The sequence below is a fragment of the Chanos chanos genome, chromosome 9 (genome assembly GCF_902362185.1).
Source record: "Chanos chanos chromosome 9, fChaCha1.1, whole genome shotgun sequence".
NCBI lineage: Eukaryota > Metazoa > Chordata > Actinopteri > Gonorynchiformes > Chanidae > Chanos > Chanos chanos.
In genome coordinates this window covers 39,272,992-39,291,233 of record NC_044503.1, presented here as the reverse complement: position 1 = coordinate 39,291,233, position 18,242 = coordinate 39,272,992, and the positions used below count along the sequence as shown (strand labels likewise).

Here is an 18,242-nt window from a genome sequence, read left to right as displayed (position 1 = left end):
GATACCAATCTGATCGTTTTCCCTCTCTTAAAGAACTAAGCTGTTATTAATACAGTTGTCTGGATGCCCTTTGCTTAACCTAGCAATCTAAGACACATCATGCTCAAACTATGAAACAAATATTCTACTCCCCTAAAGGAAGAAATACATAGCCCACAACATGATTCAGTTATGCAATACTGCGGCTTTTTATTTAAACGTTTTCTCACATAATGAATTCAGCAACTTCCAGGACATTCTAAAACGCTTAATGTGAAAATGCTTAACGTGGCTTAATGTTCCAATCACCAGTTTCTCTTAGACGCCTCTTGTCACAGGGAACAGTACATTTTGTGTGTTATTTCTAGGTGGTGGTGCGTAAAGTCAGCTGATCATTTTAGTCATTGCAAACTACCACAAATGTCTTGCTGATTCAAGCTGAATCAGTAAATGTGAAATTTTGGCTCGGAATGAACACTTTGCAACACATACTATGTGGGTTGAGAGGACATGAGATATTTGGTGATTGCTGTTCACTGTTTTGGGACATTAAGCCACAATTATGCTTCTTCCTTGTAATGGAGAGGAAAACGCTTCACGTGAGATAACGACCATACTTCTAGGATTTCAGTCGTGGTTTTTATTGACAGGAGGAAGTGTTTATGACAAGACATTTCCGAGAGACATTTGGTGATCATTGGACACTACTCCAAGCCCTGTTAAGCCTTTTTACATTAAGCGTTTTAAAATGTTGTGTCTCTTTTTACGGCATGTCGCTCGCAGTTTAGATAAGCGTTTACGTGATAGCTTAGGCTAACGGATTGTATCGGATTATAGTCTACATTTTTCCGATATCCGATCCAGTGATTTTGGCCAGTATCAGACCAATATATATATATGTATATGTGTGTGTGTGTGTGTGTGTGTGTGTGTGTGTGTATACATACATACATACATACACACACACTCTCTTTGTCTTATAATGTCAAAACTGACTACTGCAACTATCACTTGGCAAGTCTACTGGTATGTGCTACCAAAGCCCTCCAGATTATTCAAAATATTGCTACATGACTGGTCTTTAATCAAAGCAGTCACCTGTCACACCCTCCTCACCTCCCTCCACTAACTCCCTGTTTCTGCCCACACCGAGTTTAATTCCCCTTATGCTGCTTTCAGATCAACCAGTGGAACCGTGTCTCCATACATCAGGTCACCCATTAGGACCCGTATTGTATCCTGCCCCACTATCACCATCACACATCAGAAAGTCACAAACTGGACGCTTTGTCCATTTCCACCCAGTCTGCCGACTGTAATTTTCAAGAGGCGCCTAAATGCTCACCTTTCTGATGAAACCCTCATCTCCACAGCCACAAACCAGCCCACCCCTCTCTATGTGTCCCCTACCTACCGTCCTCATGGCCCAAACGTCCCAAATGTATTACTCATATTTCTATGACGTATATTTCACTGCGATTCCTCGTAAATACTGTAGATCTGTGCTGACACTTCTACTGTCCTGTTTGTACTTACTTTTCTTATGTCTTATACTTGTATTACTTTTATTCATATTCTTTAATTCAATGCTTTTTAAAGAGCTGAACTTTTTTTTTTTTCTATGTGGTGGTGTTTTTTATAAGGAAAATTTGGAGTCCGTTGTAATGAGAGTTTCTCATTCCAAGAGATAACATACTTCAAATGCCGATGAATCATGTTCCTTTTATTTCAGGCGCATGGGAGAAGCACACCTCAGAGGTGAAGCGCAGTTCACACTGAGGTTAAGGAATGCAGAGTGTCATGTGTTAAGACAGAAGTCTAAGGACATGTGGGGGAGTTTCAAGATGACCTTTCACCCTTCAGAGAGCTCCTCGAGTGGTACGGACAGTCAGTTCACCTTTCCCAGAGTGGTACAGACTAAACACTCAGGCCTCGTCTTCTACCTGACACATGCTCTCCGTTCTCCTGCACAGAAACCTTCCCGTGGCATATAGTAATTGCTCTAACATACAGATATGTTCTTATAGCATATAGTAAATAAGCAAGCACTGATCCCCATCATATTAATACTTCATCATAATGACAGTCATGAGGCCCTTTTTCTCTTAAAGCTACCACGCAAAGCGATGTATCTTTCCCACATTTTAAAGAGACAAACATGTTTTTCCTGTTGCCCTTAAAGTGCGATACAGGTGAAAACACTGAAGCCTGACATACTGCATGTTCTGCCAAAAAAAAAAAAAAACAATGGCAGGAAAATGCCTCGGTGAATTCAGGGAGGAAACCTTTCCACTTGAACTACTTTTAGTGCTGTTCTGATATCCAGCACTGCGTTGTTGTTGTTGTTGTTGCTCTTGTTGTTGTTTTCATTTAAAATCACTGACGTACTTATGTCATGAGTCGGTTCATCAGCGAGACTTCGTTCCTTGGTGGGACCTTCTGCTGTAGTTTAAGTTTGAACGTGACTCTCTTGGAGGTCTGAGTACACCACGTAACGAAGCAAGTACCAAAAAAAGAACGTTAAACAAACAAACAAACAAACAAACAAAAACCTTCTGCTTTTCTTTTCTTTTTCTTTTGTTGTTGGTTCATCCAAATGTTCCCTTTCAAATGATTAATGTTGGTTTTTATTGTGTTGAAATTCTTGTAAAAATGTATCAGATCTTGATGCTTTATCATGTATAATACACACTGTTCTCAGTCAAGTGTTTTGTTTGATGTAAATCAATAAATTAACACAGAGAAAGAAAGAAAGAAAGAAAGAAAGAAAGAAAGAAAGAAAGAAAGAAAGAAAGAAAGAAAGAAAGAAAGAAAGAAAGAAAGACCAGTGGGTGAGGTTTGGGCCAAAAGCTGTTGGTGAATGTCATGTTGGTTTTTCAGGCTGTTGTCATCATAACTGTTACAGATGTTGCCATATATCAAATTATTAGACCATGTATCACTGCACATTCAGAATGTAATCAGTCTGACTTTGATCACTTTCATTAATAAACATATCCTCAATAAAATGATATATCCTCTGAAAATCCTTACCTGCTTCGCTCTTTCTGCAACAATGACTTTTTGGATCCCGCTCCCAGTTACCCATATTAAACACATGTTTCCACAAGTGTCAAAAAGAAAATTAGATGCTACAAAGTACAGGGGAACTCTGCTGAATGAATGAATGAATGAATGTTTGAATGTATGAATGTATAATTGAATGAATGAATGAATGAATGAACGAATGAATGCATGAATGAATGAATGTATAATTGAATGAATGAATGAATGAATGAACGAATGAATGCATGAATGAATGAATGTATAATTGAATGAATGAATGAATGAAAGTAAAGTCTCAAGGGGGCATGACATATGCCGTGGCAATTTTAATTTGTGGTCAGTAAACCAGGAAGATCTTGGCTTTGTCGCCATCTGCTGGCCACTTATTCACCATGTGGTAACAAACCCCTCCACGCGTTACAATGAACATTCAACCTTGTAACCTAAGCCATCAGAAGGACTTTAAGCAGGCCCTGTTTTGTTTGGACTGAATATATTCAACATGACAGGAGAATAAAAGACAGTGTATCAGTGAGGATGGAAATGTGGTCTTGCACTTGTCTCTGAGGCGTGGAGTGGGTACACAGCCCGGCTTCCTGGACATAAACATAACTGACAACACAAAAACACCACCATTTGTCTGGTCCTGTGTCACTTCCTCTCCATCACGGAGAGGGGCCTCAAAGGGCACAGTGTAGAAGCAGTTATTTACACAGATGTACGTCACTCTGGGCGACGCAGTGGGTAGCGCTGTCACCACACAACAAGAGGGCCTCAGGTTCAAATGCTCTAGCATTCTTGCATTATTCAGCAGTAGCCTAAACGGCAAAAACATATGATGAATATTTGTTATTGGGTTCTTATAGTTCCTGTCAACTGACAAAAAGAACATACATCGGCCATCGGCATAAATTCAGAATCGCGAACGCCATCTTGAACATGTGACTAGCACGTGTTTAAGACGACTGAGGGGCAGGACGCGGCGGGCGGCATCGAAGCGAAGCGTTGCGGCCTCCGGTGGTAATGTTTCAATCCTCTACAATGCGATTCTCGCACCTATAAAATGATAAGCGCTTTGTTCCGTTCACGCGCCACGGGGGGTAGTACTCACTGAGCGTCGTGTAGTGCTCTGGGCAAACAACTCATGATGACTCTGTGTATATGTGTCCACACTGCCTCTACCGTATTAGTATTATAAGTATTATAAGAAACGACCAAATAAAAAAAAACACACGTGCACTCACTCTCAGATAGACTAGGATGTGGTCTCCTCTCAAACTGCTCTATTTACTTGGAATATCCAGAACGAATCTCAGGGTTTTATGATGTCAGAGGTCACCTCTGGAGGAAATTTGGGAACTCTTACCTTACTTGCGGAGAGCAATCTAGCTCAAAAATGTAACTTGTTCTGTTTTTGTGTCCTTTAAAGCTAAAAAACACCTATAGGTTCTGTTGAGAGAAAATTGGAACTTTTTTTTAATTCATGTATAGTGAACTTTTCATTTAAAACTCAAGTATCTTTTCATTCTTTTCATGGTCTTTCATTAACTGACTTTTCATTTCAAATTATTTCTCTCACCAAAATCTTACTAAACTCGAGTCTATGAATTATTCGCAAGCGGCATAGTTCTTCGACTGTAACTGTCATGAACTATATTGAGAAACACACAAAGGATCCCATTCTACGCCCCCTTACTGCAACATCCAAACTGTCGTGGGCAGGTATTCTGCTCAGCCCAATGTGAACGTTTTCACACCGTCTGACGAATCCGCTGATTTATACTCCGCCCCTCTAAAGTTTTCATTGGTGAACAGTTCGGAAGCCCATCCTCGTTCGATTGCTCTATCCTATAACGACTGCCTATGTCATATGAAGCTTTCATGTCCCCGCCTCTACAGACCACTCTCAAGGGCTTATGGTACTTAGAGTGAAAAGCGTGGCTTGACAGCATTTTATTTCGACCACTGTAGAACTACAATTTCCATGGCGCACTTCATAATGTGGGCAGTACCGCTGTTTTGTCAACTGCAGGTAAATTAACACCACCGTACTGTGCAATGACAGTGGCAGTACTACCTATAACGGCAAGGACAAGCAAATAATGGTAAGTCATAACGCCATGAATTGTCATATCTCACAAATGTCATTCATCTTTGAGAAATTTAAGCCTTTTACCTTGCGTATAAATTCCATAGAGACTCACACATGGGGCTTGCTAGCAAGAAAGCTAACGTTAACTGCCGGGTTTGTACTTCATCTGAGTATGCGAAGCACCCTGTCGAATCGAGCTACTTTTGCTACCGACCCGAAAAGTATATGTTTTGTTTTATTTAGCATAGCACACAATCGTTATATTTGCTCTATGATAACAGTTGTTCGTGCTCGCTTCTACAACACGTCTTACGGGGATTCTTTAGAACTCTTGTAACGTTGCCAATAAGTCATCTTAAATGTCATTAACTTAGCATTCACTTGTCATTACACCTTTCAGTAGACCTTCGGTTCACGTCAGCCTGCCAACCACAGACTTAGTAGTGCTTATTGATTCCAGTTTTGCAAATGAACTTTAAAGTGATCATTGCTAATGATCATTTTTCAGTCGACTGAATCACCGTATTGATAGGATACGTTGCTTTAAGTGAAACCCTGAAAGAGCTCAGATTCATCCTAAACTGCCTTACCTACTTATTCTAAAATTGTTAGTCTTTGATACCACTGATCAGAGGTGTCATCTCTAGGCTGAATGACAAGTGTCTGGAAATGATTACTTAGGTTGTTATTTTTTTCATTCTTTTTAAAACTCTTTCTCTCTTCTCTCTCTCGTAGGGTGACAGCAGGAGTAGTAATGGTCTCCACCAGAAGGGGGCGCAGTCAGATGTGCAGCTCTTTGACAGGTACTTCGATGAGCTGGTGTCTGAGTTAACAGAGCGGGACTTCACCGACCCAGTCCTCAGTGATGCCCTCAACAGACTCAGAGAGGTAGGGGAACGGTTACGAGATTCGGGTGGACAGGGAGAGTGGAAGACAGAGACAGAGAGAGAGAGAAACAGAGAGAGGGGGAAAGTGTGGCAGGATGAAATGAGAGAGGGGAAAGAAAGAGACGGAAATGGAGAGAAGTGGAGGATATGGTTGCCATGACAGCAAGCAGGGTAAACCAAAGAGTGTGAAGAAAGAGGTTGGGAGAAAAAGTGGTGACGCTCCATCGAACAAAATGTGGTCGTATCCAGTGTAAATGCTTGTGTTTACATGTTTGTGTATTTATGTAACCTGTGTGTATACATGTTTATGTGTTTATGTAACCTGCGTGTTTATGTGTTTGTGTATTTATGTATCCTGTGTGTTTACGTGTTTGTGTATTTATGTATCCCATGTGTTTACGTGTTTGTGTATTTATGTATCCCGTGTGTTTACATGTTTGTGTATTTATGTGTCCTGTGTGTTTACGTGTTTGTGTATTTATGTATCCTGTGTGTTTACGTGTTTGTGTATTTATGTATCCTGTGTGTTTACGTGTTTGTGTATTTATGTATCCCGTGTGTTTACGTGTTTGTGTATTTATGTATCCCGTGTGTTTACGTGTTTGTGTATTTATGTATCCCGTGTGTTTACGTGTTTGTGTATTTATGTATCCTGTGTGTTTACGTGTTTGTGTATTTATGTATCCCGTGTGTTTACGTGTTTGTGTATTTATGTATCCCGTGTGTTTACGTGTTTGTGTATTTATGTATCCTGTGTGTTTACGTGTTTGTGTATTTATGTATCCCATGTGTTTACATGAGGCCCTGTACAGACTGTGGCAACACATTTCCATGAAAAAAAGGACAAAAAAGAATCTATCTATCTTAAACCAATGTATGTTATGGCAGATTAAAAAAGGGTGCATGGATGGATGGATGGATGGATGGATGGAACAGTTAATGATACATAAAGGAGTCTCCTAAGTTTCACTGAAAAGAGAGAGAAAGATAGAGGGAGGGAGAAAGGAAGGGAGAGAGAGATTGTGAGGGAAAGTGTTGAATCCGTTCGGGTGGAAAAAAGAAGGAGGGGGAGAGAGAAAAAGAGAGAGAGGGAAGTAGCGTATGTTGAAGCAAAGCTGACATATAAGAACAGAAGGGTTTTGTATGTTTGTGACTGTTTCCCTCTTGAATGACAGGTCTGTGTCTCTCTCCGGTTGCTAGGTGCTACGCTACAATGCTCTAGGTGGGAAGAGAAACCGTGGTCTTTCTGTGATTGGCTCCTTGAGGGAGCTTGTCCCGCCTTCCAAGCTGTCAGGCGATGAAGTAGAGCGCGCCCTGCTGGTTGGATGGTGCATTGAACTGGTGAGTGAGTACGGGATCCTTTAACAGAGGAGTCGTAGTAATGAATGGCTTTAATTAGCTGGGATAGTAATAGCTATTTCAATGTGTGATCTCCATAGCAGTTAACACTAAGCTAGAGTGTGACACTCTCTCTCTCTCTCTCTCTCTTGCTCTCTGTCGCTCTCGTAGCTTCAAGCATTTTTCTTGGTTGCTGATGATATTATGGATGCGTCGTTGACTCGTAGGGGACAACCTTGCTGGTACAAACGGGTGAGATAAACAGGATTTCTGCTCTGTTGTAAAATGCCTAATCTGTGGTAATCTGATTAATCCAGTTTTGTGTCGTTAATTTCACTCAGGAGGGAATAGGTCTGGATGCCATTAACGACGCTTTCCTTCTGGAGGGAGCGATCTACCGTCTCCTGCGCAGACACTGCCGAGAGCAGACGTACTACGTTCATCTACTGGAGCTCTTTACTGAGGTGAATCACACGCACACACACACACACCACACGCACGCATGCACACGCACCACACGCACACGCGCGCGCACACGCACACACACACACATTATCACTGCAGAGAGCAGACGTACTACGTTCATCTACTGGAGCTCTTTACTGAGGTGAAACACACGCGCACACACGCATACACACACACACCACACGCACGCATGCACACGCACCACACGCACACGCGCGCACACACGTTATCACTGCAGAGAGCAGACGTACTACGTTCATCTACTGGAGCTCTTTACTGAAGTGAAACACACGCACACACGCACACACACACACACACACACACACACGCGCGCACGCACGCACTATGCAGACACTGCCGAGAGCAGACATACTACATTCATCTACTGGAGCTCTTTACTGAGGTGAAACTCTCACACACGCACACACGCACACACACACGCACACACACATACACATTATGCATACACTGCAGGGAGCAGTAATCATCTACTGGAGCTCTTTACTGAGGTGAAACACACGCACACACACACACACACATATGCACACACACACAGATAAATATCAGCACTGCAGGAGTGCATACAGATGCACATGCACAGGTATAAAGCAGATACGTTAATAGAAGAGTGATGAATTTATGTCATTGCCCGTTGGAGAAGGTTACAGTGTTAATTGTGTTCTGATTGGTTAGTGTGCTGTATTTCTCCATAGACATCTTTCCAAACCGAACTGGGCCAGACCTTGGACCTGATAACCGCCCCACCCCACAAAGTCGACCTCAATCGTTTCACCATGGAGAGGTGAGAGAGAGAGAGAGAGAGAGAGAGAGAGATGTTGAAAGGACAGGACTGATAATTATCCTAAAGCATAATGTTTCTACCAAGAGGTTGTCAATTACAACACAGTACTCACTCACTCATTATCTAAGCCACTTATCCTAATCACAGTTTCAGGGGGGTGCTGAAGCCTATCCCAGCGGTCATAGGGCGAAAGGCAGGGAAACACCCTGGACAGGTCACCAGTCCATAGCAGGGCTCAGTTATAACAGATATTCACAGTGAAAGAGAAAGAAGGAGAGTGAGAGATGAGAAGTGTGAGGGGTGATGGAAGTGAAGGAGAGTGAGAGATGAGAAGTGTGAGGGGTGATGGAAGTGAAGGAGAGTGAGAGATGAGAAGTGTGAGGGGTGATGGAAGTGAAGGAGAGTGAGAGATGAGAAGTATGAGGAGTGATGGAAGTGAAGGAGAGTGAGAGATGAGAAGTGTGAGGAGTGATGGAAGTGAAGGAAAGTGAGAAATGAGAAGTGTGAGGAGTGATGGAAGTGAAGGAAAGTGAGAGATGAGAAGTGTGAGGAGTGATGGAAGTGAATGAGAGTGAGAGATTAGAAGTGTGAGGAGTGATGGAAGGAAGGAGAGTGAGAGATGAGAAGTGAGAGGGGTGATGGAAGTGAAGGAGAGTGAGAGATGAGAAGTGTGAGGAGTGATGGAAGTGAAGGAGAGTGAGAGTTGAGAAGTGTGAGGAGTGATGGAAGTGAAGGAGAGTGAGAGATGAGAAGTGTGAGGGGTGATGGAAGTGAAGGAGAGTGAGAGATGAGAAGTGTGAGGGGTGATGGAAGTGAAGGAGAGTGAGAGATGAGAAGTGTGAGGGGTGATGGAAGTGAAGGAGAGTGAGAGATGAGAAGTGTGAGGGGTGATGGAAGTGAAGGAGAGTGAGAGATGAGAAGTGTGAGGGGTGATGGAAGTGAAGGAGAGTGAGAGATGAGAAGTGTGAGGGGTGATGGAAGGAAGGAGAGTGAGAGATGAGAAGTGTGAGGAGTGATGGAAGTGAAGGAGAGTGAGAGATGAGAAGTGTGAGTGATGGAAGTGAAGGAGAGTGAGAGATGAGAAGTGTGAGGAGTGATGGAAGGAAGGAGAGTGAGAGATGAGAGGTGAGGGGGGTGATGGAAGTGAAGGAGAGTGAGAGATGAGAAGTGTGAGGAGTGATGGAAGTGAAGGAAAGTGAGAGATGAGAAGTGTGAGGAGTGATGGAAGTGAAGGAGAGTGAGAGATGAGAAGTGTGAGGAGTGATGGAAGGAAGGAGAGTGAGAGATAAGAAGTGTGAGGGGTGATGGAAGGGAAGGAGAGTGAGAGATGAGAAGTGTGAGGGGTGATGGAAGGGAAGTGATGGGGGCGGGGTTCAGAAAAGCACGTGCACGTGCGTGTGTGCACGTACGTGCTTGCCTGTGTTCTGCATATCAGTGTACGCTCCTGTCATCTGAGAATAATGGGAAGGACCAGAGCTGATCCTGAATCAGTTGGACGGTTGAGAAACTCACAGTGAGTGCTGTGTGGCTGTGATTTCAGAAGTAAAGGACAGGTTTAGTACTGATCCTGAATCAGTCTGACAGTTGAGAAACTCACAGTGAGTGCTGTGTGACTGTGATTTCAGAAGTAAAGGACAGGTTTAGTACTGATCCTGAATCAGTTGGACAGTTGAGAAACTCACACTGCTTTGTTGCTGTGATTTTCTGTGTCAGGTATAAGGCCATCGTGAAATACAAGACTGCCTTCTACTCATTCTATCTGCCTGTCGCTGCAGCCATGTACATGGTAAGTTTGTACAAAGTGTTCAGTTGTATGTAGTGGTGTGTGTGTGTCTGTGTCTGTATCTGTATCTATGTTTGTTTATTTGCATGTCTGTTGTTGTCTGTCTGCGTATATGTGTTTGTATGTTGATTTTGTGTATTTTTGCAACTGACTTTGTGTGTGTGTGTGTGTGTGTCTCTACAGGCAGGAATTGAGAATGAAACAGAGCACAACAACGCTAAAACAATCTTACTGGAGATGGGAGAGTTTTTCCAAATTCAGGTACCGAATCTTCATTATTTACAGAACACTCAGTTCACGCCTGTCTGAACACTCTGACATTTTTCTCTTCCCCCAAGGACGTCCTACACGTAACCATCGCTGTATACAAAACAACACATGTTCAAATCTTAAACCTTTCATTTGATGTCACTGCGGTAGCGTTCTGTATGTCAGTTACACACACACACACACACACACACTCTGAAAGGACCATTTATATGGCTTCTGTTCAAGTCCTGTTCGAGGGTAGTTTTCCAACAGCATTATCAAAATTATGATTGTGGACTGACAAATGTTTGTGGTTTCCAGGACGATTATTTGGATTGCTATGGTGACCCCGCGGTCACAGGAAAGATCGGCACTGATATTCAGGACAACAAATGCAGCTGGTTGGTGGTGACGGCTCTCGGGGTTATGACCCCTGAACAGAGGGCGGAGCTAGAGGTGAGAGATGGAAGAGGGCCAATCACAATTTAGATTAAGTCATGACCTCACGTGTCTATAAAAACAAACAAACAAACAAAAAAAGACTACATTTCTGACAGAGAGAGAAAGAACATTTTCTCAGAAAGGAAGAAAAGAAATTAATCTTTTGTATGAAGCTTACAGATGACATTCAAAACAATTTCGTTTTGGTTTGGGTTTTTTGTTTGTTTTTTTGTTCTTTTTGAGAAAAATCTTAACTACTATAAGGGAGTATGAACTTGAGTATAATTCCTCAGAAGAATTACACTCCCTCACACGCTCTCTCTCCCTCCCTCTCTCAGTCCTGTTATGGGCGTAGCGACGCGGAGAGCGTGGAGCGGGTCAAGGCGCTGTACGACGCGCTGGACATGCCCATGCGTTACCACCAGCACGAGGAAGAGAGTTACGCGCGCCTGCAGAAGCTAATCCAGCGCCACGCGCAAAACCTTCCCCACGCCGTTTTCCTCAACTTCGCCAAGAAGATCTACAAGAGAAACAAGTGAGGGAGAGAAGTCAACCTCGCGGCACGCGGAGACCTCACACGTCACACATGAGGCCCGAAAATTTCAGTGAAGGACAGATGCTAGTTTAAAATAATGGCAGCACACACACACACACACAAACATAAATAAATAAATATATAAGTATGTATGATATTGATTAAAGAAAGCAATGTACATACTGTTAAAACAATTTACCGCTGTAGATAAAACATATCAAAAACTGTACATTTTTGTATGCCCTCAACACAGTAGATCGATGCAAAACGAATGCAGATGAGGAATGAATACTTGTGTGACACGCGTTTGAGCGTGCGTACACCCGGAACTGTCTGAGAGTTTCAGACGGAGTGTCAGTCAGAAATGAAAAATCACCGGAGAGAGAAAACAAGAGGGAAGAATAATAATGTCTGTTGATATTTTTGTTAGCGTTACCCCTGCGAGCTCTTAAGTAGAGATTTGTGAATATATTTTTAAGTTTGAAAAAAAAAAAGAACTCATTTCTTTTGCAAGAGGATCCGTCAGTGTCGAAATATGTACCTTTATCCTTCGGCGTCGACGAAACGGGCCAGAGTGCGCGACGCTATGATTCGACCGCTGACCGCGAAGAGCAGCTCGTGCTTCGTTACTCCACACACTGAGAAAACGCCAGAAATACGAACTGTTGGGCGAAAACTCCACGTGAGAATTAAAACAGTCCTTTAAAGGGCAGCCGACAGCTGGCCATAAAAACAGACACAGTTATGTGTGTGTGTTTTTTTTAATGATGTAATTGCAGGCACATAATGGATGGTACTGTGTATGGATGCAGGCAAACGCCTTAATCATGTCTGTGGATTTGATTGGTCAATTTCGTCTAAGCAGCCTGTTTTCCTGCTCATGTATGGTTGTCTGTAAGTGCCTCAGTCTACGCTGCTGTAAAGTCCAACTACTGTTCCGCTGACTGGGATACTGTGTTTCCATTAAAGAAATGGGATGAATGAAATAGTTTTGTGTGTGTCCGTGTACTTGTGTGCAGATGTTTCATGATTTGCAATGTCCTAAAACGTGGGACTGGAATCCACCCATGATTAATCATCTTTAAGTTAAGCTCTCTGTCCGTTTGTCATTTCTTGCTTGATATCTCATGCTTTCCTCTTTCGCCTAAATTACTCTCTTACTAACATATACTCTGACACAACAACACATTACTTTTGTTCTGTGGAATGTCACACACACCTCTCTCTCTCTCTCTCTCTCTCTCTCTCTCTCTCTCTCTCTCTCTCTCTCTCTCTCTCTCTCTCTCTGAGTATCAGTATTTGTATACAGCTATGTTATGTGCGATACTGCACGCCAAGTCAACACATGACGTGATTTGGGTACATTTGTCCTTTTAATTCCCTTTAATGAATCATTTCGTGCGGGGGGGAAAAGGAGCGAATATGGGGAGGAGGTGTGATGAGTCGACAAAACCGGACGAGTTAACGGGAAGAAGAGGTGATGGGGATGCTGCTGCTGAGGGGTGTGGTATGTAGGAGAGCGTAGGGAGGGGTGAGTGACGGAGAGCGATAAGGAGGGAGGCGCAGGAAGCCAGCATTTTCGCCGTGTCCCTAACAGGAGGCTCGCGGGGTCACAGGCGTTTTGCATCTGCCGTTTGGAAGGAACGTAAGGACAGTTCTTCGCCGTCATGCCATAACGGTAAGTTGTTTTTCGTCTATTTGCTTGGTTTTTGTCTGTTCGTATTTACCCTAATGTTGGTTTCTCTATATATCCGGGACATTGAATTTCTCAGCTACGAAAAATAGCCTATAGCCTTCTTTTTTTCGTTTTTCTTTTAGATTGATGATACATTTTTCATTTAAGGTCTGCTCGTTCAGCAAAAATGCAATCATATTATTCAAATATTTTGTTTACGATTCCATGGAGCCTAATATCGGCATGAGAAAAAAATTGAAATAGCGGCATCTTTATAGTCGGAGTCATGACAGCATCTTTATGGAGCTGAGGAGGAGACGATGGGTTTGTGTTTCAAGGCCTCGCTCCGCGCACCTCCTCCGCTCCTCCTTCATTAGCCAGCTCACATCGTTAAGTCTACTTGCAAATGTCGAGAATCTCGCTATTCAAAGACGGCGATATCACGTGCGTTTAGGTTATTTATCGGCTCGATCGGCGTGTAAATTCATTGGGGTTTTTTTTTTGGTTGTTTGTTATTATTTTATTTTTTTTACGATAAACACTCTCGGCCCTGCGTTTTATTTTTCTCTCCTGCTCATCCAAGGACATCGGGCGGGTGCGCGCAGCGCATACCCTGAGGTATATGTGCATAAAACCGAGAAGCACAGCGTAGACAGTGCGATGATTTTTCTGCTTCATAAAATTCTGTTCCCGCGGATGTGAGGCTTTGCGACAAATCAGAGAGCGAGGAGATATATTGATGTGAAGTCTGCTGTAATTTTATAGCAGAAAAACCGAATGTTTACAAACCCTCATACTCTCATTCTAGCAGTACAGCCAATTTATTCTTCTGCTGGAAAAATAAAGGGGAGGAATAAGAGATAAAAAGAAAAAAGAGAAGGATATCTTTTCCAACAGCCTTCATGTTTGTTACTTGATGGTGTTAAATAGCTGGGGTGGCCGAGATTCGGGGATATGACTAATTTTTCATTAGAACCCAGCTGTTCAGAGGTTCTCTCTCTCTCTCTCTCTCTCTCTCTCAGATATTGAATTGAACCACCTGTGCTGTTTCTGGTGTGTGTGTGTGTGTGTGTGTGTGTGTGTGTATGTGTGTGTGTTTGTGTGTGAAAGAGAAAGGGAGCAAACTGAATATATTTTGCTCTTTCATACACTGGAGACTGGAGAATGCAATTTATGTGCAGTTTATGTGTGTGTGTGTGTGTGTGTGTGCTTATGTTCATACATACATACACACACACACACACACACACGCACATAGAAACGCCCAGGAGCCACTGTAAACTACTTAATTTCTAAGGGCTGATTATGTGCTTGCTTAAAAGCAAAGTCTGAAAACCACAGCATAATATGTGCCAGCTGACAGGCTCTGATGTTCCTAAATGATCTCCACATCTCTCTCTCGACATTACAGGACCTGTGCACAACCAAGATGTGAAGAGCGCTGAGGTGTGTGCATCTAGATCTTCCTCACCCATACACACAAAAACAGTAGGATTGCAATATCAGGTCACTACCCTTAAAAAAAAAAAAAAAAAAGACAATGCACTCCTCCGCCCGTCCGTCCATACCCCCACGGCCGCGCCGCTTTGATAGTAACAGGCGTGCGGAGTCAAAACTACCAAGCAACGGGGCGAGGAGGGAAGACAAAATCACAAACAGCACAGTAAACACCGCTTCGTCCTCCCCTCGGAGAGTCACGCGAGGACCTCCCGAGTCTTCCAGGTTAAAATTCGGAGGCCCGAGCGGTCGTCCCCCTCCGACTCAGCCCAAACTGGTCCGGCAACAAAGGAACAACGCCGCTCACCCGGGCCCGGTGAAAGCGAAACCGAAAAGCAGACAATTGGCGTCGAATTTGGCTCCTGCCGCTGTCGACCCAAACTGTAACGAGCCGAGCTTGCCTTGCCTGTGTTGTGATGGGCACTCGCCCCAGGACGGCAACAGCCTTTTCAACCACAACCACAACAACAACAACACTGTAACCATCAGGCAGCAACTGCGACTACAGCCGCCGCCCCCGCCGCGCAAAGACACGGAGCCCGAGCAGAAACCAGAGGAAGCCCAGGAAGACGCACGCGGCTCGGAGAAGGAAGAATTCGAAGCCCGTCCCGCTGACAGCCCAGAGGTGGAGAGAGACGAGGAAAACGGCAACGTGGACGACAAAAGCAGAGGGGCCGGGGAGGAGGTGATTGAGGAGAACGGGAAGAAGGGCGATTTGGACAAGGCTTTACCTGTGAACGTTGACGAAAACGGCAACGGTAAAGAGGATAGTGATAACAACAACAGCATTGAAAATGGCATTGGAGAAGAGCAGGAGGAAGAGGAGGAGGATGATGACGATGACGACGACGATGAAGACGACGATACGCTTGTTCCCTCCTGCTGCGATTGCCAGGGCTCTATGCTGGATTTCTCCCTCACCTCCTCTACCTCCTCTTCATCCACATCCATAAGTAGCTGCTCGGATCTGGAATGCGACTGCACGGACATATTGTCCTCTCAAGATCAAGAGGTTCCTGAGCAGTATCCATCATCCCGTTCCCCTGCTTCTAGTTGCCCTGCCTCTCAGCCTAACCTTATACCACTGGATCTTGATGCTTCATCTAGGCCTCCTCTGCCCCCTTGCTCACCAGATGAAGGCTACCCTTCCGCCCCATCTTCTCCATCTTCTGACTTCCTGGACAGAAAAAGGTCAGAGGATGAAACGACAACCAAGGTGGACCTTTTGAACTTTCTAGATTCCATGGATGAATTGGGAAAAGTAGATCACCTCTATCGAATGGTTCAGGTGGCACGCTGGGAGCTGGAAGGTGACCTGGCATTTAGAGATCGACTGGATCACCTGACGAAGCTTGAGAAGGTTCACAAGCAGGTGAAATTAGCTCATCTAGCAAGGCTTCAAGAGTCAGGGTTGGATTTGGATGAAGAGGATCTCTCAGATATGTTGGATGAAATGGGAAACATCGACATTCCCTGGAAGTTGTACAAAGCTGAGCAATTGTCTGAATCCCAGGAATTCTCAGATGCTGGAGTGGATCTAACTGCCCCGTCTGACATAGATGATCTCCTTGCCCCAGATTCTCTTGCTCCATCACCTTTGGAGCCTCCTCCGTGTCCCCCAAAACCCCCAACCAGACACGTCAGTGCTGAGACTGATACACACACGTATATGAACATCACTGGAAACACACCCTCTGTGTCCTCTGCCTCCTCTCCTACTCCCTCCTTCAGCCTCTCAACCTGTCCGCCTGTGACATCACCACCTTCTTCATCACATCATTTGGAAAAGACTGTCTCAGATCCTCCTACATTTCCTCCTCCTCCTCCTCCTCCAACACAGCCCCTCCCCTATTTCACTCTCTACACAGCCAGTTCCTCTGTTGCCTCACCCACCCCACCCATCCCTCCCCCCAGGAGGCGACGCAAAGCTCACCTGGAGGCGCAGAGGTGTGCAGAACTCAACAGAGAAAAATCTCCCGTGTCTCTTCCTCCTCCAACCTCCAAACCTCCTCCCCTTCCACCTCCTCCTGCATCAACTTCGTCTTCGCCCCCTGCCATCCCTCCACCTCCCTCATTGCCACCTCCTCCATCTTTTCACGCTCTGGACGTGGAGATCCGAAAGCTACTGGTTCTGGCTGGTTTGACACAGGCGGAGCTGCTGAAGCTTAGCCCCGAGCTGGGCGTATGTGTGGACGGAGTTGTGGATGATGGCATGGTCGAGATACCTGAAGTCACTCAGATGGATGATGTCCAAAAAAACAAGGCTGGCAGCAACCAGAAAGACAATATAAGAAAGGAGGTTGAAGTGGTAGGGAGGGAGGAATGGAGAACAGGAGATAAGGTTTTAGGGAAGAAGGGAATTGTAGAAGTGAAAGAATTAGAGATTCAAAGTGATGAAGAAACGTCCATACATGAACAAAAAGGGACCAACAGGGATACTTTCAGGACGACCTCTTTCACAGAGATGGCAAGGAGACGCAAACGTAATGGTGTAAGCACTGATACAGGCTGTAGCTGCGGCTATGGATCTAACGTTAGCTTGACTGCAGACTCATATTACAGCACTAATGTTGGTGGCGGTGGTGGCGACACCTCTAATGCTAGCTTTGAAAGTTTTAATTACGCCCCTGTGATCTCTGATACACCCCCTCCACCACCTCCAAGACCTTTACCACCACCTCCCAAGATATTAACCGAACCACCAGAGCTCCCACCTTTGAAGCCATGTACTTTACCTGCCAACGCTTCACGGCCAGACAGATTTGACTGGCTGATAGCCTTCACCCCAGATTCAGAAAGTCCACCCCTGGAGAGTAAGAAATCATCCAATAATGGCACGCCACAGAGGTCAACATTGGGCTCAAGGGTCACAACCTTTAAGGAGCTACGTTACAGGAGCAAGCAGAGTTCACCACCTGTTCCGGTACAACCTGAACCAGATCCAACTGTCGTAACCCCGGATCCAGATTTCCTGTACAACCTTAAGTGGAGGAGAGAGAAGACTGATGGGGATGGTTCCCAATGGGAATACATCTCCCAAGCTGAAGCCACTTTCCTCCAACCACCACCTACTCCTGCATCATTGGCCCTTTTTAGGGAAATGCGACATCTAAACTTAGAAGGGGACAGGCCTCCTGAACTTAACCTCTTGCAGCGGATTGGCTCTTCAGCCAGTGAGGGTACCCTTTGGACGGCGGTGGGTAAAAAAGAGAAAGACGCTCAGGACAGGAAGGAGGAAGATGGGGATGAAATGGAGGTGGAAGTGAGAGGAAGAGCTGACGGAGGAAGAACCCTGGAGTCTCGAACAGCAGGTGAGTAGACAGGTGTCGGAGCGTAGGAGTAGATTTCTTCAAACCAAAGTCGTAACAAACCCTTAACGTGCTGCCTTCTCAGTTCTGATGCTCTTTTAAATGGGTTACCCCTCCCGTAATGTGTAAACTGCATAGACAGCTGA

The 18,242-nt window shown here is 44.5% G+C and overlaps 1 protein-coding gene across 1 annotated transcript; it reads left to right on the top strand.

The window, feature by feature from the left end:
- Nucleotides 1-5,045: 5,045 nt before the first annotated feature.
- fdps (farnesyl diphosphate synthase (farnesyl pyrophosphate synthetase, dimethylallyltranstransferase, geranyltranstransferase)) lies at nucleotides 5,046-12,602 on the top strand. Its single transcript, XM_030783941.1, has 10 exons — nucleotides 5,046-5,129; nucleotides 5,852-6,004; nucleotides 7,204-7,344; nucleotides 7,513-7,593; nucleotides 7,683-7,805; nucleotides 8,520-8,608; nucleotides 10,322-10,394; nucleotides 10,575-10,652; nucleotides 10,962-11,096; nucleotides 11,420-12,602. The coding sequence occupies exons 1-10, from the start codon at nucleotides 5,127-5,129 to the stop codon at nucleotides 11,618-11,620; spliced, it is 1,077 nt and encodes a 358-aa protein (XP_030639801.1). The 5' UTR covers nucleotides 5,046-5,126; the 3' UTR covers nucleotides 11,621-12,602.
- The last annotated feature ends 5,640 nt before the right edge of the window (nucleotides 12,603-18,242 follow it).

Bases quoted from the DNA above. Each gene is read 5' to 3' on its own strand.
- fdps (XM_030783941.1), top strand. The intron at 7,806-8,519 runs GTGAATCACACG...ATTTCTCCATAG, and splicing joins TACTGGAGCTCTTTACTGAG to ACATCTTTCCAAACCGAACT. The intron at 11,097-11,419 runs GTGAGAGATGGA...TCCCTCTCTCAG, and splicing joins AACAGAGGGCGGAGCTAGAG to TCCTGTTATGGGCGTAGCGA.